At 42.7% G+C, this 26,425-nt stretch overlaps 1 protein-coding gene across 13 annotated transcripts in view; it reads right to left on the reverse strand.

Annotated features, from left to right (window-relative positions):
• Positions 1-26,425, reverse strand: part of PLEKHA6 (pleckstrin homology domain containing A6) — a 210,594-nt gene that overhangs the window by 13,801 nt on the left and 170,368 nt on the right. For 5 of the 13 annotated variants that reach the window (XM_048497311.1, XM_048497302.1, XM_048497300.1 and 2 more), the window contains 10 exons: positions 21,574-21,654; positions 17,100-17,168; positions 16,595-16,675; positions 15,285-15,434; positions 14,198-14,293; positions 7,513-7,624; positions 5,462-5,601; positions 3,515-3,664; positions 502-631; positions 252-361 (listed from right to left, as the gene is read on the reverse strand). In XM_048497311.1, the coding sequence (XP_048353268.1) occupies positions 252-361; positions 502-631; positions 3,515-3,664; positions 5,462-5,601; positions 7,513-7,624; positions 14,198-14,293; positions 15,285-15,434; positions 16,595-16,675; positions 17,100-17,168; positions 21,574-21,654 (1,119 nt within the window). The remainder of the gene's footprint in view (positions 1-251; positions 362-501; positions 632-3,514; positions 3,665-5,461; positions 5,602-7,512; positions 7,625-14,197; positions 14,294-15,284; positions 15,435-16,594; positions 16,676-17,099; positions 17,169-21,573; positions 21,655-26,425) is intronic. The other 8 variants (XM_048497312.1, XM_048497308.1, XM_048497307.1 and 5 more) reach the window with 4 other exon arrangements.

The following is a 26,425-nucleotide window of genomic DNA, read 5'->3' on the forward strand; positions in this document are numbered from 1 at the left end:
CAGTCTCTGTGTTGTATCAGCAGCTACAGAAACAGTTGATCTGTTTCTGCATTTTTTTCCTGCCTTTCCTTCATGTAGGTGAAGGTAGCATATTGCTCTCCCCTTCCCCATTGTGTCCTCACAACAACCTTGTGTGGGTGTTAGGCTGAGAAAGGTTGAATGACCCAAAGTCACCCAGGGAGCTTCAAGGCTGAATCTGAATACCCTTAATTACAAACTCCCATTGAAATTACCCCAGAATTCCACCTTACCCGAGAATTCAGTCCATTGGGTAAGTTGCTTGCACTCCTCCTTATCACACCTGATGTGGGCATGGTGTCCTCGTCTAGGGGTGATTTGGTCCTTGGGGGAACAATGCCAACTGAGAGAATGCAGAAGGGAAAACAAAACCAATTTAATTAGCAAGGACCCAAAAACAAGTCAGGCTTCTGTCAGGGATAGACATAAGCCACCATATTTTTAATCAGGTCTTCTGATGGAAGCCATGCTGCTGATAGTTACCTTTGTTCAGAGCTATTTGCTTGTCAGCTTCTTGCTCTTGCCGTGTCTGCAAAAGCCCCGCCTCCACTGCAGCACTGGAGGCTGTTATCCTCTGGTGGTCTTTTTTGCTTGGCTCAAAACTGGACTTAGACTGTGGGAGCAAATACATTTCCTGTGAGGAACTGAATGGATAGTAAGAGAGGTCCTGCCTTAGGACAGCTGCCACTTTCCTTAAGCACACAGGTTTCAGACACAGACAAACACACATGCAGAAAAAAAAGCCAAAAAACCCCCAAAACCAGAAATGCCCACAGAAAATGGGGAGATGAAACAGTGATGTGAAGAATCACCAGTGCAGGTTTTTCTTTTCTTTCAAATTTAAATCAAGAAATGCTCACTGCAGAAAAAAATACTTTCAGAGATAGGGTTGGACCAACTCCATGTTTGACTTCATATTTGTAGACTCAGAACCAAGCCAAAGCGGGATAGCTCAGAGCCAGTTGCACCCAAATAATCAGCATTTGCAATTGGGAATATCAGTGGTGCTTCTGAATCCAGGTTGCAAAGGTACTGTGTAAGCTCTCATTGGCAGAGAAAGATGCCCTGGTCATTGTGGACGCCATCAGTCAGGTGCATCATGCAGTCCTCATCTCCTACAATCCTTCTGAATAGTCAAAAATCAGGCCTCATTATGCTTTGCAGAAAGATTTCCACTGGTTTTTGTTCAGGGGCATCTTAAACCCCATAAGTCCAAGGGCCAGGATGAGAGGTACTTTGCCTCCTCCAGTTGCTAACATGAAAGAATCACAAATTATTTTGAAGTCAAGCACATAACTATTGGTGAAGAAAAGCCAGGATAGTAACCCCACTTGCAAATAGAGGCCATAAGAGTAATAAAGCTTTGGGAGATCATTGTGATCTTGAACAAAAAAATAAGCAACACTGGAATGAGGCATTTTCTGCAGAGGTGTTTCTGTCAAAAATGTTTGTTACTCCTAGATGGTCACACAAAATTCCTGCTCTGTTCCTCTCCCAGCTTCAATCTCCTCATGGCATTTCTGATGACTCAGTGCAGGAAATTAAATTAAAGAACTGAGGATGACAATAGAACTTAAGCCACAAGGCTGGATGGCACATAATGGGCTAGCAAAATGGGCTAGAAGCAACTGAGTTGCAACCATTACTTTGCCCACTTTGACCCTGCAGTCTTTCTGCCAGTCTAACATGATGCATATCAAATCACCTCTCTGACTTTGAAGTTCATATGTTATCTAGTTAAAGCCAACCTCCAGTAGAACTGGGCTGCAGCCTGGTTTCCGGTCATGAGTCATCAGAAGTTCATAGACTGTAAAAAGCTTGAAGATTCTCTGAAAATCCAGTCTATGTTGAGTGATTTACCCATATCCATTTCATCCAAGGCAAGGCCAGTATAACGGCTGCCTGACTTTTAAAGAGCTACCAAATCCCTCATGAGTTCCCCTACAGAGGGTTTGTTGGGGCACTATTGAGACTTATAGAACAAAAATGCACATTATGGGTTGGAGCCAATCAAAAAGATGTATATGGGGCATAAGATTTTTGCTAATCTCCCCCTTTCCCCTCAGCAGCCTTCCAAATATCCCTTTATGCTGCTCCTGGAAATCCCACAAATCCTAGGAACAGATTTTCATAACACATTTGGGCTGCAGTAGGAGGGGCAAAATTGTGCTTACCTACACAAAAGGTCTTCCAACCCACTGGTGTAAAAAAATAAAATAATTCTGGACTTTGAAAAATCAGTTCAGTTCTACCCTTATTAAAACTTAATTGCCTCAGTTCCTCTGTTCACTTTCTTTCCGGGGATCTCTTGCTAGACCTCTCCTGAATTCCCTTGGGAATGCATCGCTTAATCATTCTATTCTTGATGCTGTAGAATCTCCTGAAGCTTGGTGTAAGCAAGGTCACTTATTTCTCAGCCTACCTTACTCATTTCCGAAGGTTGCATGATGAGTTCTGTGCTGAAGTAACCACAGATACTGCACTTTCAGCTGGGTTGCTAGTGCTTGGGAATAGGCAAATTACATCATACAGTCTGGAGGTTTTCTTCTTCCCCCCTATTTCTCATAGCTTATAATGGTTGCATCTTCAAAACTCTTATGACATTATATCCCATTTCAACACTGAGATGAAGGTTAATCCAGTAGTGTTTTGAACTCACTCCTACTATTTGGGGAGTGAAAATTTGAATGCATTACATACATCTAATTGTCAGTTCAAACAGCTATGGAGTCATAAACTGTTCTGATAAGAATTGTTGTAGTCCCCATTGCATTATTGAAGTTTGATAGTTTCACCATCAATGCACATTTTTAATATCAATCTTCTACTGGGCAGCAACAGTAATGGAAGTGAAGGAAACAACAGCACCAGTATAGAATTGCAACCAAGAACTGGAGGCAAATAATAGTTTTAAACAAATTCATGGTGGGTTCAGAGAGGCATTTCCAGGAATACACACTTCTTTTAGCTCCCAATATTGCCATTGTTCCGGAGGATTTTTCAGGCATTTGAACTGTTTCAGAAGCTTGTTTACCAGAGGTTAAAGTGTGGGAAATATTTAGACCAGCTTTCTCTCTGAAAAACATACATTGTCTGTCTCTGATTTGTAATCTGAGCCCCATTCCTGCCTTTTGCCCCATCCATGATCAGAGTGGCTAACAAGCAACTCATGACATTCTCCAAAAAACCAGTTGCCCCAGAAAGCATGACTTGAGGTCCGCTTCATACATGACATTTTGCAACCCTGCATTACAGAGCCCTTTGGGGATAGGGCAGTATATCAAATAAATAAATAATAAATAAACAAATAAATATATTTTATCTGAAGGAAAAATATCATGCATGAAGTTGCCATTAATCACAGTAGGCTTCGGATAATGTAGTTTGATTGAGACAGACACTTTGTTACTCAATTTGTTCTATGTCCTTCCCTGATTCCCACAGAGTGTGGCAGAGGAAAGAGCATGCCTCCAGCTCTCAAACTCTGTTGTGATACCTGTCCCCTCTTCGCCTCGCTGCTTTGCTGCCAGGAAGGGGAATTAGGATATGGCCAGAGGCGGCTTTCAGTAGGGAGCGGAGGGATAGTCGGAGGAGATTCCAAGGGCACATATGATTTGGGGAGGGGAGGTCGAGGTGGACCAGGCTCCTGAAGTAGAGAGGAAGCCAGGGTTGTATGTTAGGAACCACATAGAGAAACTCAGAGGAACGGGAAATAAAAAGAGAATTAGCAGACATAGACATGTGTTAAGATAGGTGTGAAACCCATTAAACTGGGGTAACTGTGTATTAGAATATCCCAAAAGCCCAGAGATCTTATAGCCAGCTGCATTCCCTGTGATCAACCCAATGCCTAACCACACATGTTTAAGATATAGTTGAGACATTGAAACCCGAGTGTAAGAAAAAAATATCATAGGGGATGTGGTCTCCATTGCCTCTAAAGGACAAATGCATCTGTTCATACAAATAGATAAAGTATTGTCCACAACACAGTGCAGGTTGGTATCTATGACATAACACCTGCATAGTGGGAAACCCCCAGCGGGGGTTCTGTACGCACCAATATCAAAAGGTTTTCTCAACACAGGATGTGATGTCACCATGCATGCATAGGGATGAAAAGTAAGTAGGAGCAAAATTAATGGTTGTTTGAGGCAAAAGTCTGGATTTGATGGCAGATAGCATGGGAGAACCATACTCATGCCTTTTGGCTCTATCCACTGAATCAGGCTTCCATGGAGCTATTTGGTGTAGGAAGGACAAGTCTTCAAAAGTCACATTGCACAGCAACCACATCCAAATCATTCCAAAAGGTTCAGAATGCTTGAATCTGGCTAAATTCCGATGCTCTTTCATGTATATGTGAAGGACAGAAAACATTCAAACTTCTTTTATAAACTCCAAATAACCAATTGAAAATGGTAGTCAACCTTCATTAAAATATGAGGAAGCTGTCAGTCACTGGTGGGGAACGATTTGCATGGAAAGAACTTTCATTCTGTTCTTTTCAAACAGATTAAATTTATGCATTTTCTATGGTGTGGAGAAAATTACACAACTATAAATTATATATATATATATTTAAAAAATAGATCACTAAGGCTTCACCCAGATCATTTATGAACAGAAGCAGCTCTCCTTTTGTATTATAATGGGAACCCATTCACTAACTGCCTAAAAACCAATGATTAAGCAGAAGAGAGGAAGCATAGGTGCTGGCATACCAAAAAGCAACAACACTTGCACAGGCTCTGTAGTAGGAAAAAAATGGCACTACTGGTCTCTCTGGAACTGGTCTCTCTGAAAGTGATCCAAGCCTCTAGAATTTTTAGCCACTTTCTGAACAAATAGATGTTGGGTTTCCATTGAGGAGAAAAATGGAGGTGCCTAGGTTAAGTAAGTAAATAAATAATAGCTTTTTGAGTTTCAGTCCAAAATTTACTGCAGTTTCTGCCACTATGAATTCAAGAATAAGATGTGTGTTGCCATCTGCTGGTGGAATGATTTTTTAAAATTATTATTGACAACAGAATTACTAGCAGCCATCTTAGCCACACACGGCTATAATGCTGTAATGTTGCCAATTGTGGATTGGGACATTCCTGGAGATTTGGGGGTGAAGCACAGGGAGGGCAGGGTCTGGGGAGGAGAGGAGAGGGACCTCAGCAAATTACAGTGCCATACAGTCTAACCTCCAGAGAAGCCTTTTTCTCCAGAGAAGCCTTTTTCTCCAGAGAAGCCTTTTTCTCCAGAGTGCCATACAGTCTAACCTCCAGAGAAGGCTTTTTCTCCAGAGAAGCCTTTTTCTCCAGATCGATGTAGTCTGAAGATCAGTTGTAATTCCAGAAGATCTCCAGGCCCCACCAGGAGGTTGGCAATCCTATCCCCATATCTCCCACTTAACGCCATCTCCTCATGCTGGGCAAATGACAGATTCACTTACCTCATTGCTGCCTTGCTTGGTAGGGGAGGTCTGAGAACCTGACATAAGGGAGAAAGGGCTCAGTGGACTTGTGAGGCTGGCTGAGCTCAAAGGGCTGGCTGGGCTATTGGAGCTGTAGGTTCCTGATGGGCCCAGTGTCACTACAGAAAAATAACAGGAAAAGGCCAGGTTGAGTAAACCATACATTTCCACTGTCTGATCTTATTATTTTGACCTTTATGCTTTTGAGTGAGGTTAATCAGACAGTGCGGTATGTAAAGAAGTCCTTTGCTGTTCAGGGTATTACAGAGGCCTCAATCTGAATACTTGCTGCATATGTTCAGAGGGTTGCATGGCCACACTGAATGGCCAGAAGCAACTGAATGGCCAGAAGACTTTCCAGAAAATATAGGCTAGCGTTGATATAGTCTCGGCTTCACAATCCCAGGAACCATGATAAAACAGAAGCATTAATTATGCAAATTGTGGGTCACTTGATTAGAATACCTAACCTGTATTCTAACTTGATTAGAATTCCTAACCTGAAATTGCTAGTATTGTCTCTGCTTCATAAACATGACAGAAAACATTCTTACATTCTTCTCTAACAGTATATAGCTATGTTCAAGACAAGCTCTCTTACTCACCACCTGTACTTTATTGCTTGCACCAATAGCCCCATGTTCTTGAACTACTCAATTAATATAAAAGAAAGAATGTTATGTGTGGCAGGTCTTCAGTATTAGCATGTGAAGCGTTCACTGTCCTGAGCAGAGTCAACTCAATCTGGGATGCATAGAATGGAGGATGTCTATATCCCCATAACTGATAGTGGGATGACTTGATCCTAAGTCCTAAGTACAGGTCAAGCTGGTTTCTAAAAGCCATTAGAAACATGACACCATAGAACAGACTAGATAGCTGTAGTGTATGTTATGCTACAGTTTGCTTGTAAGCAGTTACTTTGCAGTAACTGAATAAGCTACGGGAGTACCAACACAGTCAGTAAATATGCTAGCTGATTTCAGTGACTGAGCCTATTTTTAAAACATTCCATCAGACTCCTGAAGCTATATAATCAATGCCAAAACACCAGCTAAATGGAAATTTAAATTCTTTGTACGGATGGTTAAAAGTATTGGATAATCTCCTCGTAGTGGAGATTATGCCAGCTCACATCAAGCAGAGTGCACTGGAGGCTGGAGCGCAGCAAAGCCTTACCATACATGCGCACGTGTGCGTATCCCATATGCGTGTAAGCTTGCACAAAAGAAAGTCGGAGTCAGTTGTAGTTTCTAATCTAATAAAAAGAGTATTTATTAGTGAACTCCATTCTGGATAGAAAGGTAGGTAGCATGGAGCACCCATCCTCCCTCTAGGCATGGTGGAGTAAGATGGAGAAGAGTGGGAGAAGAAGGTAGAAGAAAGAAAGTCCCTGAGAGTATCAGTCTAACATCAAAGGGATAGAGCCAGTATGATAGAGTAAAGGTGTACATCCTTAGGTCCCTATCTAGCCACTGGCTATCTAGTAAAAACTTCTCTGTGGGTTGAGGCAGGAAACAGTGTCATGATCCTTCTCTTCCAACAAAAAGCAAGGGGCCTTTGACTTTCACAAACACTCTGGGGCACAGGAGGGAAAGTCCTCATTCATAACAATACATGTTTCAGCTGAGCACTTACTAAAATGACATTATCAAGAACATTATCATTTCTTCTTTCAGGGCTAAGAAGCTTCTACGAATATTTCTTCCTTCTTCCCCCATTCCATTCAAAATCGAAATAGTGCAGAAACATTGCTACATGTCTCAAACCTGGGTAATTTCTAGACAATGTAGTAAACCCTGACACTAAAGTTGTAGTATAAAATAACAATAAAATGGGTGCTCTTACACTAGTTGCAACAGTAAGCAGCAGAACCAAGAAAACATTTTCAGCTGGCAGATAAATTATGGGTGTACATGTAGTGAAAAAAGTGGCAGATACCAAGATAACAGTGAAGCTTTCTGACTCCAACTCATTGCGCAAGGGTAAGAGCAATACTACACCCCACAAGTGTGTGGAGTGGCACTTACCTCTGTGCTTTGCAGTGTCTGTGCCTCGAGAAGGGTTGTTCTTCCTTAGCCCCTCCATCACGTCTTGGATCCGCCAGATCTCCTTCTGGATTTGCCGATTGAGCATTTCATTCTGAAATGTCCAAAGTACCAGAAATTATGACAATGCTACATTTTAAAAAGAAACTAGCTGCTCTCTGTATTGCTTCTATGTTAGGTTTCCCCTGTGGTTACACATGTCCTTGAAAGAGTTCAACAAGGAAGAGGAGGGCAACAACTGAGAAAGCAGGGACCCTTGAAGGACGAAAAGGGAAAGCACTGAGAGACCCGGGGGCAGGAGTGCGCAGTGAGACCTGTAGGATGGAAACAGAAAAAGAGAATAAGAGAAATAGGTGTGAACTTGCGATGGAACAGAGAAAGAGGTGTAGAATGGAAAGCCAAAAAAAAATCAGAATTCAGAGATCTGTTGTAATTCAGAGAAAGTGAGAGCAAAGTGAAAGGTGGACTTACTGAGAATAAGCTAAAACAATTGTAACAGAAATGACTTCCCATTACTAAGGCAGAGATGCAGCCCTCTTACATTCATACAAATGTATGAGAGACACTTACAAGAGTTATACATTCCTAACCTAATCCTTGAATGATCTTTAAGCTAGTTTTAACCCATAATATCCAAAGACACTCTGGACAGCAAAGGAGGAAGACTCAATATGAAATGCATTTGCTTAATCAATGAAATGGCTTAATCAAGGAAGCCACAGCCCCACAGTCTGCAAAATTTGAGCAAGGCTGTTACCAATATGACATTTTGGAGGACACTGATTCATGGGGTTGCCGAAAGTCATAAGCAACTTGATGATACTTAACACACACATGCACAGGGAAGCTAATCAGAAGCAAATAATTTCTTTGCAAAGCAGTTGAAACAGTCTTAAATGTAAGTACTACCTGTAGTTACCAATGGATGTTGGGATCTTTAAATAAGTTAACCACTAGAAGGCCACACTGTACACTGGTATGTATGCTGGTGGCGCACTTTGAGAGCTGGCCTCTTGACTGTCTCTGGGTGCAGGATTGCAAAGAGAAATGTTATCTGTGAATCTGAGATAATAGATTCTGATGTGGCTCCTGCAACTTCAGAAGAACTTCTTGAAGCAGCTGCTGCCACAACAGTATATATCCATATAGCCACAGTTTACTGCTCCTGCTCACACATTACATTTTTCCAGGTGACCTTCAACCCAGGTAGGAAAGTGAGAAAAAAGCAGTTGCTGGCATATATATACCAGCCCAAAGTGCTTTAGAAATCAGGAGCTGGATCCAAGAAAACAATGCATTTGACTTAGAAATTGGTTTTCTTAACAAGAGGAATGCTGCTTAGCATCCCAAGAATGGAAGTTACATATGACATGAGCCATTTTTGGTTTTTCTGAATGAAAAAAATTTGGGTTTTGGAAGAAAAACTAATTTTTAGCCCACACTGTGGAGATGACTTGAGCTTGTGTCGCAGTATATTCAAGATACACTGGTATTAAGAGGGCAGAAATATGTTGTGGAAAGATTCTTTATCCATTCTTCAAAATTTGTTGCAGGATATATTCTTAATGGCCTTCGACCATCGACCCTTCTCTTCCTGCCACATTACTATTTCTTCTCAAACATTCAAAATCCTATACAAATTAACACACAGCAAAGCAGGCAACATGGCAAGTTTATGCAAAAATGCACTGATTTGCATAAATTGGTGCTGACTTGCATGACATAGTAAGGGCAGAATCTTTTCCCTTTTATCCAGAGTATAAACAGTCCTGCATATAATCCACAGCACAGAATTAATAAATAGGCAAGTGTTGTTTGTGTTCTACTTTTCACAAGAGTTGTATGCAGATGTAGCAGTTTTGTTGCATACTACTACATCTGGGAGATATTTGTCTTGTAAGATTTGCAGCCATAACCATGTTGCTTTTAAATGTTCAGTTCAGGCATGGAGACAGCTGTCCAAATCAAGATTAAGTGAATGAAATTGGAAATGTGTGCAGAGAGCCAGTGTTTAGTGGTGGTTAGAGTAGGACCTGGGGTCAAATTTTCACTCTGCCACGGACACTTGCTGCTTGATCCTGGGCAAGTTGCACACCTCTCAGATTAAGCTGTCTCACAGAGTTGTAGTCAGGATAAAATGGGGAAAAGGAGGAGGACACAAGCTACTTTGGATCCACATGGGGAGAAAGGTAGGAAATAAATGAAATAAATAAAACAAAACAAATAGACAAAAACAAATTGAAATTTTTACAATGGGAATTAAAATCCTGTGTACAAAAATACATAGAAGCACAACCTTCTCATCATGTAAAGTCTGTGAACACATAGAGCGCATCATCTTTCCCATTAAAGCACAAACACAGCCTTCTCCTTCTACCATTACAATCCATTAGTTCCATCGGCAGCTGGAAAGGTTCCTACTCTCCATTGGATGGCATAGCTCAGACACTCTGAACTGGATGTTTATACCTGTTAGGAACAGATGCTGGATTTTCTCCAGCAGTGCAAGATCTCAGATTCTGCTGCAGTGCAATACTTTGAGATCCACCCTTTTTTTCCATGCCCAAATTGTTGTCTATAGCTCTGTCTGAATTAACAAACTTAAACAGCACTCAAATCACCATGGAATTGCTAACCAAACAATAGATCCTTCTCAATGAAGAGTAATCTCTTTTATAATACTCCAGGATTACAGCTCCTGTTAGTTATGGACTCAATCATGTTCCATGTCCAGCACTGCAGAACAGGTTTTTTTTTATTTTATGCTACAGCCATCTTTATGTGATTAGCTTTAAATATGGGAACCTTCTTTATGGGAACCTGCCTTAGGGAAAAGGCAATATATAACTTTTTAACATAAATTAAAAAACAAAGTGTGCATTTGGCAATTAGCTCTTTGGCACACTATTGACCCAGCTAGGGATGGAGCCAATTTCATGGTGAATATGTTCAGCAATCGGCCACAGTGTGCTTGACAGTGATGATCAGATATTAATTGATCACTCGGTCAGTTTGTTTCAGCACTCAGTGATTCCAATGCCTGATGAACAGGTTTGAACTGAGATTTTTCAAAACTGCAGCCCTGTGAAAATCCAACCAGATTAGCAGCCATTAACATTGCCAAAAACTAAGTAGTTGCCAAAAACATTGCCAAAAACTAAGTAGTTGCCAAACACTGAAGAACATGATTTTTTTTTAAAAAAAATCAACAGATATATATGATTTGTGAGAGATTTAACTTTATTTAAACAGTTGCCTGCTGAATGTAGTAGTGATAAGGACAGAAGGAGTAGAAACTCCAAGAAACATTTACAAAAGGTTAATTGCATTGTGTTACACTGTTAGGAAGGGATATGTTGAAGCAACTTTCTGTAAAGCCATGAATGAATGAACAAACAGATGAACAGTTCATTGAAAAATTGTTTCAGCTAGGACATCAGACAAATTGGTGGATGTTCCAGCACCCCTAGACCTAACTAGATAAGCTGCTAGGATATCTGTGATCAGATACTCCCAATTCAATCCCCACCCCTACCCAGAAATAGTAGTTGCACTGCAAAGCCAAAAAGGAGCAGCACCCTCTCCCTCATATAACCACCATCTGAAACTAGGGCTCTGGACAGTTGCTGCTTTAAAACCGCTGGGAAGATCCAATTAAGGATTACTTAGCTCCTCATTTACTTAGCCCTAAGGCTGCAGTGATAAGCAAATTTAGAATAAATCTCAATGAAATAAAAGGAGCTTCAGGATAAACAGTGTATTTAAGATGGGGCTATAAATCAATTCAAATGGTTAGCAAATTATGTGGTACATTCCTCATGCGACTGTTCTATTTCAGATATGCATGGATGAGGAGTGCCTGAAGGAAAGCATATCTATGTCTTCATGCATCTTCATGTATATGCAAAAGCTTTCGGCTTTTCTGAAGTGCTAGACTTGCATGTGAAGGCTCTTTTAAACAGCCACTTTTGAACAGTCTCTCATGTGGTGCAACCTGTACCCTGTGCTGACTCAGTGCTTGAACTGAGTTAATCCAGGCAGTGGCATCCTCCACTCCTGGTTCAGTGAGGAATGTGGGTTTGCCTTTCCTGGGATACTCTTGCACAGTGCTTGAAGCGAGTCAGCCGCACAGTCTGCACACCCCACAACAGGGATTGGTATATGCCCACTGCCCATTACAACAGTTTGCCTAAAGGCCACTCCTGGCCCTTGCATTCTTCTCTCTCTTTCCTCCTCACCAGCTTTTCATCTCCCCATCCTCCCTTTTGACAGCAATTCAGGATGTGGGGAGAGCTGTGTGGCCACTAGTAACTTTGGGGTAGTGACTTAAAGAAGGGAGGGAAAGTTTGGAGAGTATATGGGAGCTGTTCGGCATGCCATGTTAAAACCAGAGGGGTATAGAAAGAGACACGTGCATGTGTGGGCTCTGTCTTGGTGCTGTCCCTTCAGCAGCCCAGCCTCTTGCAGTGCTTGACAGTAATCTACCGACAGTGCAAGATGTGCTGCACTGAGCATCTTGCTGCCACTCTCTTCACTACCATGCACCATCTTCTTGTACCTCCTCAACCCAGAAACTCCCAAGTGTATCTCAAATTCCTTCTCTGGCCTAGCTGGCAGAAGAAGAAGAGATGAACTCCTCCTTGCTTGGGGGCTCATAGTGGTGGCAACTGAACCCATTAGGTGATGTTTGCGCACTATACAAAATGGAATAGATGGGTGCCAAGGTCATAGTTTGCCTAATGCACCATAAAAACTTTGGGACAGCCCTGCATGGGTCATTGTACCAAAAAGACTGAGAACTACTACATTAGAACACTGCCGATTAACAGAACTGAACAAGAGGGCTGTTTGGGCAAGCCCTAAGGACCAAAGAGCCCTCGTTAACTCAACTCCAGTTGACGGTGTGTGTGTGTGTGTGTGGGGGGGGGGGACAACATGAAGGAAACAGCCAATTGCTTCTGCCTAATTTAACTTTGTAAATAAGTAGTAAAAACAGAAGTTTTCTTTTCACACTAAATACACACACAAAGGAGTCTCACAGAAGCCTGAAAGTCGCTTGAATGTGTAGAGTCTGGAGACTAAGCTGACCTCAGAGCAGCTAAGGAAAACAATGGCTTCATTCACTGTAGCAGCGAGAAGGTCAAGTGTCATTTACATAGGAAGGAAAGCAAGGATTAGACATCGTTATTCTGTCTGGTGTCAATGATACATGACAGGATACAGATAGCCTGACTGGGAGGGCCAAAATCAGTGCTTCCTTTTTACTGGAATGCCCGCTGCATCTCAGAATCTGCCTTTGTAGCACTCATTAGTAAGAGAGGCTGGAAGATGCAGTGGGCAACATCTGCAAAATGCCTGCAAGGCTAATAAAGCATCGCTGTAGCCATTGGCGCCTGATGCATGATTACTAGCCATTTCTCCAGCACTAGCCATTTTTGTTGATAATAGTGGGATTTTTAAAAGGGGCAGCAACTCCAACATGACTGCAGAACTGCTCTGGCTGCTTCAAAATGCAGGCTTTTCCAACCAGTAGGAGAAAGAGGGGTTATTAAATGCCTAGCAGAATTTAGAGACACAGTCTGGTTTAAGCAGAGTGGGATTTACTCAGCGATAGGAAAGCGATAGGACAGAAATCAAAGAGGGAAAGGAAGTTGTATACAGAATCCAGCTTTTTTGAGGGAAGGAGATGGGAAATATGAAGCTGTATTACAAAACCCTTATAAAAATTATGAACCTTCCAACAGCCTATAGGTATAAAGGTCCAACTCAGTTACACGGCACATAGAAGTTCACATCAGAAGCCTGGTGAAAGACTCTGTCAAGCGACACCTGGATCTTGTGAGACCTGACACAGTTTTGCAGGGTCTGTAAAACAGAGCTGTTCCACCAGGTTTATGGCTGAGGACAGCAATGGTATCCATCTATTGGCCTCCCCCCCTCTCCTTCCCTTTCCCTTTTGTTAATATTTGTGTGAATATTGGTTTTTAAGGGGGTATGGTTTAAATTTTAATTGTTATCCCCTTAATAGAGATTATGGTGCTGGGATACAATAGAGTGATTTACTGATTTTTTTTGTCAACAAATGCTGTAAACCACCCTGAGCCCATATGGGGAAGGGTGGCCTATAAAGCAAAACAACCAAACAGTACCAAAGCCAGTGCAGGGGTTCTGTACTACTACTGGATGTAAAAGAGAACAGCATAGAATTGTTGCATTTCTTCTTGCACAGCTCTACTTACAATTTGTACAAAGTGAGGGGTTGCATGTGAGCCCGGTCAGGCATGCAAGTGACCAACTCTGCATCCAGTTGTCATATGCATGCCTAACAAGTGCAACTGGTCATGGGAGCATTTCCCAAAACTGAGTGTTTGCATGCATGTTCTCTGAAACCAGGCTCTGACATTTTTCTTGAATCCATAAGACCCAATACAACTCAGTGATTAGAGTTCATATGGCACAATATTCATGAGCAATGCTTTAATTTTACATAGGGAGTATAATTTTACACATTATTAGGTATGGATGATCTTTATCAACAAGCAGACAAGAGTAGTGGAGCAGAATGTGTGCATCTGCTTGCCCATCTAAAAACCCAGAACACTTCATCCTCCCCATGTATGAGTTAAATTCTGCTTGGGCTTCTAGTTCAAAGGCTCCATTCTCTCACCTGGATGTCCAAGTTCAGCTGTTCCCACAGGTCATCATGCAAGGCTGACACCTCACCTTCCAGGTTCTCATATTCTATGGTGCTGTTGGCCAATGCCTGTGGGGATTTGCAAACAGTCCCATCAAGATACCAGCACTCACATATTCCTTCTCTGGGTATCCCTGGAGTGCAGCAGAATTTACTGACAGAAAACAACCATTCTATAAATCATCAATTTGGATACCAGCCCAATGAGTGTACACTATAGCACAAGGTAAATGAGAGCTATTTCGTCAGAAATGAGAGCTATTTTGTCTCTCAATAAGTGTATCTGAGAACACAAGGAAAAGCCCTTGCTGAAATGCTGAAATGTCCTTGCTGCATGCTGCGGGGCGTGCAAGTGTGTGGAACAGAGAGAACAGGCTTAGTTCAAATTATGAAATTTGTGTACCTGGGAGAACTAATGGAAAAGCAATAGAAAAAGGAATTCATTCAAAGTGAAATAAACAAGAAGTATTAACCAGTGTGTTTAATGTGCTGTTGAACACAACAAATTCATGTCATGCATTCAAGAAGCCAAGAAGTTTACTTTGGGTGGTACTTTCCCATTGGGTTGAAGGGAGTTTCCTTTTCTGTCATTTTTACACAGAAAGAGGAGATTTATTTGATGATGGCAAACCACCAAACATGCCTCTTTTCCAACCTTCTACACTGGCTCTTCCTTGGCACATGCAGTGCCTGTACTGGCAAAGCAATAAGAGCAGGCAGCCCATGCAGGCTCAGTTGGTAGTGTGAAGATCCAGCAGTGTAGCTCATGCTGCTGCAGAAGCACTGAATATGGCGGGACAATTCCCACACACAGCCAGAAGGGAGGACCATGCTCGCGCTGTTCTGCCATGGCTTTGGAGGCCTAAGCTGTGCTCCCTTTAAAAACTAGCTTATTTCGCACAGCTAAGCATGGTAATGGGTGACTAGATGGATCAAATCTACATAGGTCACATGGGACCAAGTGTGCCTATGTGTCCTTCCCCACCCTCACAACAACTGTCTTTGATTTCTGAGAGAAAGCAAGTAGGAATGTCTTCAATGCAGTTAGCTTTTTGATTACCGTGCTGGCTTGGGAGAGTTCCACCCGGATATTGATCAGCTGGTTCTGGAGAGATTCCTTCTTGTGCAGTAGTTTTTCAGGGTAGGCTGGTTGGCTCCCAAACATTTCTAGCTCCTGGTGTGTCCCCATTAGTGCGCTCTCTAGACTCTCCTAAGTGATAGCACAAGAAACATTTGTTTTAAAAAGAGATGATGGCTCAGAAGGTTACCCAGAACTCAAAAGTCTTAGATGAGTTCTGTGCTCTAGTTCCAGTGGCGTACTTATGGGGGACAAAGGGGGCCAACGCCCCAGGTGCCACTTGCAAGTGTCGGTGGGGGTGTGTGTGTCAGCCTCTGCTTGCCTGCTGCCCACTGCCTGCCCATCTGCCAGAGGAGTCTTTTCCTTCCTGCCACCTGCCCAGCCAACAACACCTGCCACTGGAGAGGTCCTTTCCTTCCCGCCGCTTGCCTGCTGCCCACCCACTGCTGCCTGCCACCGGAGAAGTCCTGCCTGCCTGCCAGCTGCCTGACACCCTCCACCCTCCCTGGACTGCAATTTGGGGGGAAGGGCATAATTTGGGGGGGGGGTGAGTTCAGTCTTTTCCCCAATGCCATTTTTGGCAGATACACCCCTGTCTAGTTCACACTCCTCTTATAACTTTAGGCATTCCATTATTCTGGATCGCAGTCCCCACATCTTTAAAATCTTTAAAATGTGGGGACGATCCCTTTCCATGTCCTGCTGAAAGGAAAATGGAGCAAAGTCTCTGAATTTTTAAATGTACAATAGGGCGCAAGGATAATAAGACACTGAGCAGATAGAACCAAATTTATGCATTCACACAGAAATACAATGCAGTCTTCAGTCTCAGCAACCTGGGATGCTGTAGAGAAGGAACATGGCATTGAACAGAAACACTGCCCAGAGATTTGAGAGTTCTATATTTACTATTTGTGCTGAAGGATCTATTTTAGCCTCTGCCTCCTGGAAATATTTGCCACAAAGACGTCAATCTCAATATAAAGGCCAGTGGCGTAGCGTCAAGGGGAAAGGGGGGGACAGATGCACCAGGTGCACGGCGGTGTGGGGCCATGGCGGGGGCGTTTTGGGGTGTGGTGGGGGCATTCTGGGGTGGGCAGGGGCGTAGTGTGCACGCATGCCTCAGGTGCAGTTTCCCCTTGCTCCAGCTCTGATAAAGGCCACTGCTGAACAAATGCATTTTTTAGCCATGTAATTAGTTTCTGTATCTGAATAGGAATCTGGGCTGATTCACAATAGCAAAAAGTGTCTTGAACACAGTGTTGGCCTGTCCTGTGATTTCTACCCCTTACCTTCTCTGCACGAAGTTGCTGCACCAGCCTCTCCTGTTCCCTCATCACTTTGTTTTGCTCACAAAGCTTTCCCAGGAGCTTCTGCCATGGAGTAAGAAGAGAAATAAAAGATGAGGTGCCTAGTACAGTGGTCCCAATATAAGATAGTATTCACCTGATTTCGTGAATATCAACTGAACCTCCAGCCAGAGCACTGCCCTTGGCTTCTGGCATTCCACAGTCAGAGTAGCAGGGTGAGGTGGGAGACTCACAAACAATGACACCAGCATGAGACACACAGATTTGAGTGCGAGGGAAGGATGCAACAGGAAAGACAGCACAGAACTGGTGATCAGTGGTGTGACCAAGAGACCCTGCAGCTCCACTAGCAGAAAAGATGCTCATCTAATGATAGTAAGAAAAATGAAAAAAGGCATAACCTCCAAGGGGTGGAGGATGGAAAGGTGGCAGCAGGAGGGGAGATGGTTTGGGCAGGCGAGCAACAGCGAGGGAGAGGTGTTCTTACATCTGTATCTTGCTCGTTTATCTTGTAGGTGTGCAGCGTCTCTCTATAAGCTTCAGGGAAGTGAGACACCTGCAAAAACAGGGACAAGTCACTGCTGTTCTCTGGTTCTTGAAATTAACATGTCATGACAAACCCCTGGGGGAAATCTTTTTTTAAAAAAAAATGTTTTCAGGCCCTACAACCCAGAATCTTAATTTCTTCTACCAAGTGTTTCTCTTAAGCAACACTTGCAGGATGGAATCACTGAAGGGAGAGACATGCATAGCCTTGCAACTGTGCTATAATCCTACTCTACAGGTCTCATGGCTCTATCCAGCCCAAGCAGCTATGCTTTATCTTATCAAGAGAGGCAGCTCTTCTAGACACAAAGTAAGAAAACTGCTCCTTTGCTGCTTGCATAATAGGGAGCAGCCAAGCTGCTAAGAAAAGGATTTTTTTTTAAAAAAAAGGACCACTGCTGAGATTGATGAACAAATAAGTACATGCATATTAGACGTGCAACTGTTATTACAGTTCTACAGGCAGTTATACAACCAATTTGTACTACAGGCACTTAAATTCACAATCATAGCAAAAGCAATTGTGAATAGATTTAAATATGTAACTTCTTGCCACTCCCCACCCCGCCCCCCTGCAACATTCAGGCTGATGTATGAAGGGAGGTCAGAGGGTCCTTAAAATGTGAGAATCACTATGGTGCAAAAGGGCTATATCATGTAACCTACTATTACACATCCAATTAATTGATATACAAAGTTAAGAATATTGGGCAGCACGCAATACCAAGAGGAACTTCTGCTGACTTTTCTAGGTCTAATATAGCAGTGGTTGCTACGCATATGCAATGCAGTCCCAGGCGCAACCTTTTACATGCCAAACAAGAACTAAATATCCAAGATGTTGCTATATAAGGGTGGCTGATGATGCACAAGTCAGGATCAAGAGGTCAGGACAGGATGACCTTCACTGGAAGGCTGGATGAGTAAGAAAGAACAGGTATTTCAGCAAAAGACATTGCACTGAGCCCCAAATATGAAGACCTGCCAAGGCTTCAAAACCAGGCCTTCCTGTGCTCTTCCCAGTTTATTGGCTCAGCTGAATTCCAAGGTTGCTAAAGAAACACAGGCTGACTCTTCACAAGAGATAGCCACATTGTAGTTGGATTTGAGGTCCTTCATGCAATGTCCAGCACCCCAGCTTATTAGCAACCACCATTTTACACACAGGAAAACTAATGCAGAGAGAAAGCCAGGCCCAAAGTTACTTGGTGCATTGGCTTTTGCTGTGAATTGTTAACTAAAACTAAACATTGCATCATTTTCCTCTGGAACAGAGATGCTACAGTACTTACCCAGAAGGGGTATACAAGTATCACGGGAGAGCCCTGATTAACATGGATGTGATGCAGCACAGAAGAGAAGCACCACATCAGAACCATTTACTGTTACAAAGCAAACCACCATGGTATGATAACACAACAGGAGGAAATAAATTCTTGATTGCTGGCAAGAACTGATCAAGGGTACCTTTCTAATGCAAGAACACAGCTACTGGCCGAATCTCATCCATGAAAATGAAGTGCCATACTCCAGGTAAGTATTAGCTTACACTAGCACTGTTCCTATGGTCAAATACATCATGTATGCTAAATGAACAAAAGGTGGGAAGCAGAATTGTCCTTAGCCTCCACATGTTCAACTGATCATATGCATGTAGGTTCTTCAATGCAATCAGGAACTGTTCAAAAAGTGGGGTTCTAATCATTTGCACAAAGCATACAAGCATGTGTGGGGAGATACCTCACACTGTAACATGCTATGTATGTAAGACGGGAACATTTTGCTGAAAGTACACAGCAAAAAGCCTGGTCATTTTCTTAAATCTAAATATCTTTTCTTGTGCTAATATAATCCTGTTTTTCTTCTAAGTAATATTCTGATTGTACTTGCACCCTGGATGATGCTCTGATCAGGCTGATTATCATGAAGGATTTCCATAATTAGGTGACAAATGTTTGCTGATTCTCCCCTCCCACAGCAAACCTCTAATTTTCTCATTCATGTTGTTCATGGGAGGACAGAAAAGCAGAAGGGTGGTGGTGGGGGGGGGGGGGGTGGGGGCTGCCACAGGAGAAAATCATGCTCTACAGATGGAAACCCATTGTATCAGTGGAAATTCCTCCAAGGGATCTAATCCAGCCACTTGGAAACCATTTTTGTGAGGCGGTGAATGAAGAGACAGAAAAGTAAGAAAGCAATGCATACGTTTCACGTTAGCACCAGATACTACTAAGTCTGTCTACTCAGGCATAAATATCTGTTGCAGTGACAACTATCCTGAGTCAAGCACCAGTTGGCATTGCAGCTGAGCACAAACAATTGCGCTCAGTAAATTTTAGGCTAGGGTTTTTAAAACCTAGAAATTTTTAATAAAGCCAAATAAAGCTGACACCCATCAGCTTTTTATCAACATTTTTCAGGTTTAAAAAATCTGAGCCCCAAAACATTCAGATCTCCCCACTGCTACTTATCAAGTCCACATGAACAAGAGTGGTGGGGGCAGAACTTCTCACCCCCCTGGAGGGGGACTGCTTGCAGAGAGTTGAAAGATCTGCTCTCTGCAAGCAACCCAGCTCCCTCTCTGACTGCACAGCTGACAACCAGCTTTAGGAAGGGGGGGGGGGGTTTGCTTGTAGAGAGCAAAAGCCAAAAAGGCTGAAACCTATTAGGCTTCTTTGGCACCAAGCTAAGTTGGCTCTGCTGAATATCCTGGGTTGTGGGTTTTTTTTGGCAATTTGGGTTTTTTGGGTAAAACAAAAATACTCCTCCCCCAAATAAGGGGTTTTGGGGGGGTGATTATTTGAGTTTACCAAATCACTATCCCTAATTAGCATATTGTCGGAAATGATGAAAGTTACCGTGGACTGAGAATAAGAAACCTATTAATGCGACTTGATCAGATCTGGATTTGTGACACTTCTCACTCAAGTTGGCTTTTAATCCAGAGATAATCAAGCATAGTACTTTGCATAAAACCCCAGTTGGAAATAGCACTTGGAATGTTCCATAGCATACATGAAATCTATTGTCTCATTCAAAGAAAGCTGTGGGGAAGTTACTCCAAACCTATGCAAAAATCACTTCTAAACAACAATTATAAACAGTTATATTCCGACTTGGTAAAGTACTGAGCTAAAAGTTGAAGGATATTTTAATATGATAATGGTGACAAAGCTATGGCTTTAGAAACATAAATGGATGGTGGTTGGCTGGTTGTAATCACAATGAAATGTAGCACTTAATGAAGATACCACTGGCTGTACTTCTCAAATTAAAAAATATGTAGTGCATATTGTTGCAGTGGTGCAATTCTTGCACCAGTAACCCTGAATTCCTAAACCTACATGGCAGGTCCTGGCTACAGAGATTCAGAGGTTCAGAAAGGGTCTTTCTGCATGTTCAAGGGCATTTTCTTCCCTTGCCATTTGGATATGATGGTACAAGGAAGTCACACTTAATGTATGACACAGGTTTCAAGGCTCAATATTAATTTTTGAATCAGAGTTCCACATTGGTGAGCCTTGAGTGAAATAAAGCATTGGGATTCCATTGTTTCATCTGTGCAAATAAGCTATCATCCATACCTAGCAGGAGAACATGCTCTTTAGGTAGACCCTAGATTTCCAATTAACTGACCATCTGTGATAGATGACAGAAGAGGCTATAGGGCTCTTCTCCTTTAGCAAGAGATGCCAATGCAAAAGTCATAGGATCCCATATCACGTGTTCTAGCACTAAGCATTGCCAATGAAAAAAACAAGTCAGATGAAAGAGTCCTGGCTCAGACCCTCGAATGGGCTAAAGGTAATGGCAGAGCTTAATAGGCTAATGATAATATCTAAGCATTGTCCGAATGTGATATAATTTGTACAAATTTAATAACTGGCAACAAGGAGGAAAAGAATTTTGTCCTCTCCCAGCATTACCAACAGACAGAATTTTTCCTCTTTTCTAAAACATCCATCCATCGGTGAAATCCTTTTTAACTCAGGCCTTTAACAAAGGTATGAAGAGGCTGCCAGGGCCATCCTAAGAAAGCCTGCTCACTACAGCCTTTTGCCAAGAACTGTTCTTAGGATTGCACTGCAAGGGAAAGGGGGTGGGGAGAGTCTGGCACGATGCAGCACAAAGTTGTTAATTTAGCTAAAAATCAGCATGTTTTCTAGATTCCAGTAGTCTCCATCCAGATGTGCATATGGGATGTCAAGGAGTTCTGCCACAGAATCACTAGTTCACTAGACCATAGGTTTCTCATGACTTCAAACAACTGCGCTATTGCAGGATGAGATGTTGAATGGGAATCTCACAAATGAATGCAGACATAAGGTATGCATGAGGTGACACTGAGAATGGTTCTGCCATGCAAAAGCAGCTGGAATGGCATGGCAGATGGCAGAGCTGCTGTGATCTCTTACTTGCATGTACAGCTGAGCCCTAGGGGAGGAGCTCTCCACCATTCTGTTCACCATACTGATCAAAGTCTCGCTCTCGTTCATCTGCGGCAGACAAGGAAGGAAAAAGTCAAGATGCTAGTGGAGATACACTCATCTCCATCCAATCTAGAGCACATCTGACCATTGACATCCACTGGGAAACAACTGGAATAGTATCTTGGCTCAGATGCCACAATCTAAAAGGAAACACACAGGCCCTCAGCAAGATGCCTTGGATCTTGGAGATACCCTATTGTCATACTTATGGAGTTGTCACTGAAACTTTGAAGAGACACAACTGAGGAAGAACAAATCTTAGAAAGAAAATTCCTTTTGTCACTCTTACAGAGAGACTAATCCCATGTGTGTATACATCATACAGATCTTGGCACATTCAGCCATCTTTTTCTCCCCCATGCTCCAAATCTAGCACTGATATTCTCATCCTCCTTTTCTGGGGCATCAGAAACAATTAGTTAGGGTAATGGGCAGTGCAGAGTTATACTCCACTATTTACAATGTAGGTACGAAGGTTGACATGTGTTACTCTCAGTCAACGCTTGTTGGTTCCCCTCTGCCTCTTCCAGAATCCAAGCAAGAGAACACACCCTCTGTGTGTGTGTGTGAGTGTGTGTGTGTGTGAGAGAGAGAGAGGGGGGGGGAGAGACAGAGAGGGAGAGAGAGGGAGAGAGAGAGGGGGGGGTAAGAACTGATGCAAGATGTAAGAACTGGAGAGACTTTTGAGGAATCGGCTCACCCCTTTTTAGCCTGCCTCAAGCTTGTGGGAAGGAGGAAGAGGGATTCATTCATTGGAGCAAGGTGTAACAGTACATTCTAGATTTTTTTTAAAAAAGCAGCAATATTTGCACATCCTGGCATTAGCCACTTTTGCTTAACAATATAGCACAGTTGTTGCCACAGTAAGCAAGGTACTACTGCTAGGTGCAGCTGCTGAGGATCACGACTGGCCAGATATAAAGGAGAGATTTCTCCCCACCACAGCAGGAGCAAAGTTAGGATAAGACAGTCTTTAACATCCCTCTAACATCCTCTGATGATTCCTGGAGTGAGTATCCCTTAGCATTCTAAAACAGCAGAGGACTCAATCACGTGTATTCCCTTATGAGGATGTGCATAACAATGAATTAATAGTGCTTTTTTGTTTAAAATGCATGTATCTGCCTGATCCTGTATCTGTTCCTCTTATTCTAATCAACTAGTGTATGGGGGGAAAGAGTGTGCCCCAATTTATTTGCTTGCTCAAGTCATTTAAAGTTCCTTGTATTAAAGATTCTTTTCTACTGCACACCTGCTCTGTGCATCTTGGCCTAGAAAAATGGAGAGCCTGATGCTTGAAAGGTCCTATCTTGCAAGTCAGAAAAGGAAAGTTTGAGTCCTTTCTGTCTGAAACAGAGCAACAAGACATCAATAGAGCAAACCAACAATTGTTTGAACAAAAAAGTCCAAAGGTAACATCTTCTTCAGGCATAAATCTCCACTGTTTGCACTGATTCGATGCACTCTGTTTCCAAATATCAAACATAAATCACAGTGCAGAACAAACAGGCAGGGCTAGGCAGGGGCTGGACTTATTCAAAGTCAGTCTCTCAGAGGGTCAGAAGGGGAAGAGAAGGAGTAGAAAGCCTCAAAGTAAACTGTTTAAAAGGACAGAAGGAGAAAGCCCTGCTGCCAATGATGGTAATACAATCTTGAGAGCTTTTAACTCCCCCCCCTTGCTCGTCTTTGGCTTCATTCCAATCTCCGTGATTGCTCTGCTGAGCGGGGGGGGGGGGGCGTGTACTGCTTTTGAGGCCCTAATGAGACTGTTTCTGGAGCAGCCTTGCTTATTGAAATGCAGACATTTGCAGGCCAGCATCAGCCATCCACACTTGCAAAGGGATTTTATTTTTCTTCTTTGCAGCTTAATCTCATCTGCTGATATAAAGTCTTTTGCATTTCTGTGGGGCTTGGTCAGCAAACATGGGCTTGTGCTATCACAATGCTTTCAGTATTCAACTGCTTCGTACACATGCTCTTGCAACAACCACGTAAGGTGTTATCCTTATCTTGCAGATGGGGGGACGGAAGCAGGGTTCAGGGTAAGACTGAGTGGCTTGCCTAAGGTCAAATGCAGAGTTGGTGGAAGAGGTGACATTTGAGCTAGGTACCTCCTGGATGACAGGTATTCTCTTTGTCACTACACTATACCATCTTTCACTGAACTAAGCTAGGAAGATTGAGCTTTAGTTAATGGCTATGTGGAAACTTGTCTGTGTTAATTTCTTAGTGCATTCATACCACGATTAATTTGGAACCTCTACTTTCCTGGAATCTTTGAACAAAATTCTTATGATAAAGCTGCTTTAAATGCATTGCATTTGCTTAACATCTGAAATCCTTCCTATATACACATACAAGAACATCCTGTTTTAACACAGACACACACATATATACACTACACAGTTCCATTCTGTATATTTGAGGCTTGGCTACGGGAAACCTCAACTTAGCGGCTAAGTCTTAGCTATCTATTTTTGTCCCTGTTTTCAAACATGCAATATCTAATTGATAACTACTGTCTGCACTAAGCAGCCAATATTGACAGATAATCCTTGCAGTGCTGGCTGTGATGGAGGGCCCCCCAAGTCAGATCTGGGCAAGTCTACACATGTTTCCACTGTTGCTGTGGCCCAGGTCAGAGTATGGCAAGAGCTACAGGGGCCATTTGAGTTAGATTGCTCCTGGCTGCTAGTGCCCCCCAGAGCAGTGCCTCCCCTACGAACTTTCCCTATATTAAGTTGCCAGTCATAAGAACATAAGAAAGAGCCTGTTGGATCAGACCAGAGTCCATCTAGTCCAGCACTCTGTGACTCTCAGTGGCCCACCAGATACCTTTTGGAGCTCACATGCAGGATGTGAAAGCAATGGCCTTCTGCTGCTGCTGTTCCTGAGCACCTGGTCTGCTAAGGCATTTGCAATCTCAGATCAAGGAGGATCAAGATTGGTAGCCATAGATCAACTTCTCCTCCATAAATCTGTCCAAGCCCTTTTTAAAGCTATCCAGGTTAGTGGCCATCACCACCTCCAGTGGCAGCATATTCCAAACACCAATCACACGTTGCGTGAAAAAATGTTTCCTTTTATTAGTCCTAATTCTTCCCCCCAGCATTTTCAATGTATGCCCCCTGGTTCTAGTCGATCACTGGCAGACAGTCTTTGGTGGCATTCGGAAGATTTACCCACAGAGAAGATGGGCACTGACACTATAAAACTCCTGAGAACTATAAAACTCCTGAGAACTTTTTCAAAAGCCAAACTTGGCTGGCAGGAAGACCTTTTGGCACCAATTCCTGAGCCTATTAGCTGTACCTATGGCTCTTTAACTCACAATGGACACATCTAGGACAGTTCATGCAGTTTCAGACAAAGACAGAAGTTGGAGCATCCTGTGTATACAGCACTGTAACATATTCTGAGCAGGTATTTTCTGGCTTCCTTGGATCTCTTTAGCCTCTACCTTGAGTTCATTATTTCTGATTAACATGGTTTCTTTGGGACACAATATAACTGAGGTGGCTGTGGACAGAGATAGGCAACTGGTAGAACCAGGGTTGAACCTTTTCCCAACAGGAACCTGGCTTTCATCATAGCCTTCACTCCCATGGAATCCACTCCACTTCATTTACAGTCTGCCTTTCTTCCATCATGGAATTCAAGGTAGCATTCATAGGGTACAGACAAAGTTCTCCAGTTATTGACTAGAGCCAGATATGTGCAGCCAAATTATTATAATTTACAAAATATGCCTTCTGAAGTATGATCACTATAACTTCTTTTACACAAGCCAAAGCAGAAACATTGTGTTTGATCCTGCCAATTCCATCACTCAATCTCACTTAATTCTCCTCCTTACTATGGACTCTCTTCCATGTGGGTTTTGAACAGGAAAATCCCCTTGTTCCCACTGTAGTCTTTTTTCATATTCAAAGAGGACCCCTTCCTCCCTTTTTCACCAGTGGAAGTTGGTTGAATCCAACCCAATGACTTCTTAATCACTCACTCTGCAGTGAACTCTGTCAAAGGTCTCCTGTTATGCACCTTGACAACTTGTTCTTGTGCATGAACTTTGTCCTTGACAGCTTTGTCCTTCATGCTTTGCAAAATGAAGTGGTAGATCTGAACTGCACTACTTTAGCTTGCAGATAAGAAAGGAGTATAAATCATGATCTTTTCTGTAAAACATTCCTTGTAGATCCTAAACTAACACATCGGCAAAAGGACTATTTTGTTAACACATAAAGGGTTTACTGAAATGGGGAAAACATGCAAAATATCCCCACCTGGAGTCCAAAAAGGTACTCTTCAGCATTTTGCTTGGTGCAAAGACTTTGATTATGCTAAACCATTCAAACTAGCAGTGCCCACCCCCAAAGTCTGAAATGGCACACTCCCAGAAACCTTTTATTACTTGATTCCACCAAGTATATAAAGTGACCTAAAGAACCAGACACACAATAATTAGCTACTGAAGGTGTAGGAGGCCAGAACTCTTGATTTCATGCATGGGCAGGTTGAAGAACCTTTAGCTCCATTTTACAGGCCCTGTGGAACTCCATAAGATCCACAGAAATGTGGAGGGCAAACTAAAGGGAGACACTTGGCTTTTTCACCCTTCCTCTCATGCTGACTATCTGGCCATGAATGGAAAGGTGGGTGGCAGTTGGGTCAGACCAATGGAAAGGATCTTCTTCTCCCACTGTGAGCACTGCAGAAACCACAGATTCCCAAGTGAAGGCAAAGCATTCATCCCCACCCCCCTAAACACAGGAATCCC

The sequence above is a fragment of the Sphaerodactylus townsendi genome, linkage group LG05 (assembly GCF_021028975.2).
Source record: "Sphaerodactylus townsendi isolate TG3544 linkage group LG05, MPM_Stown_v2.3, whole genome shotgun sequence".
Lineage (NCBI taxonomy): Eukaryota > Metazoa > Chordata > Lepidosauria > Squamata > Sphaerodactylidae > Sphaerodactylus > Sphaerodactylus townsendi.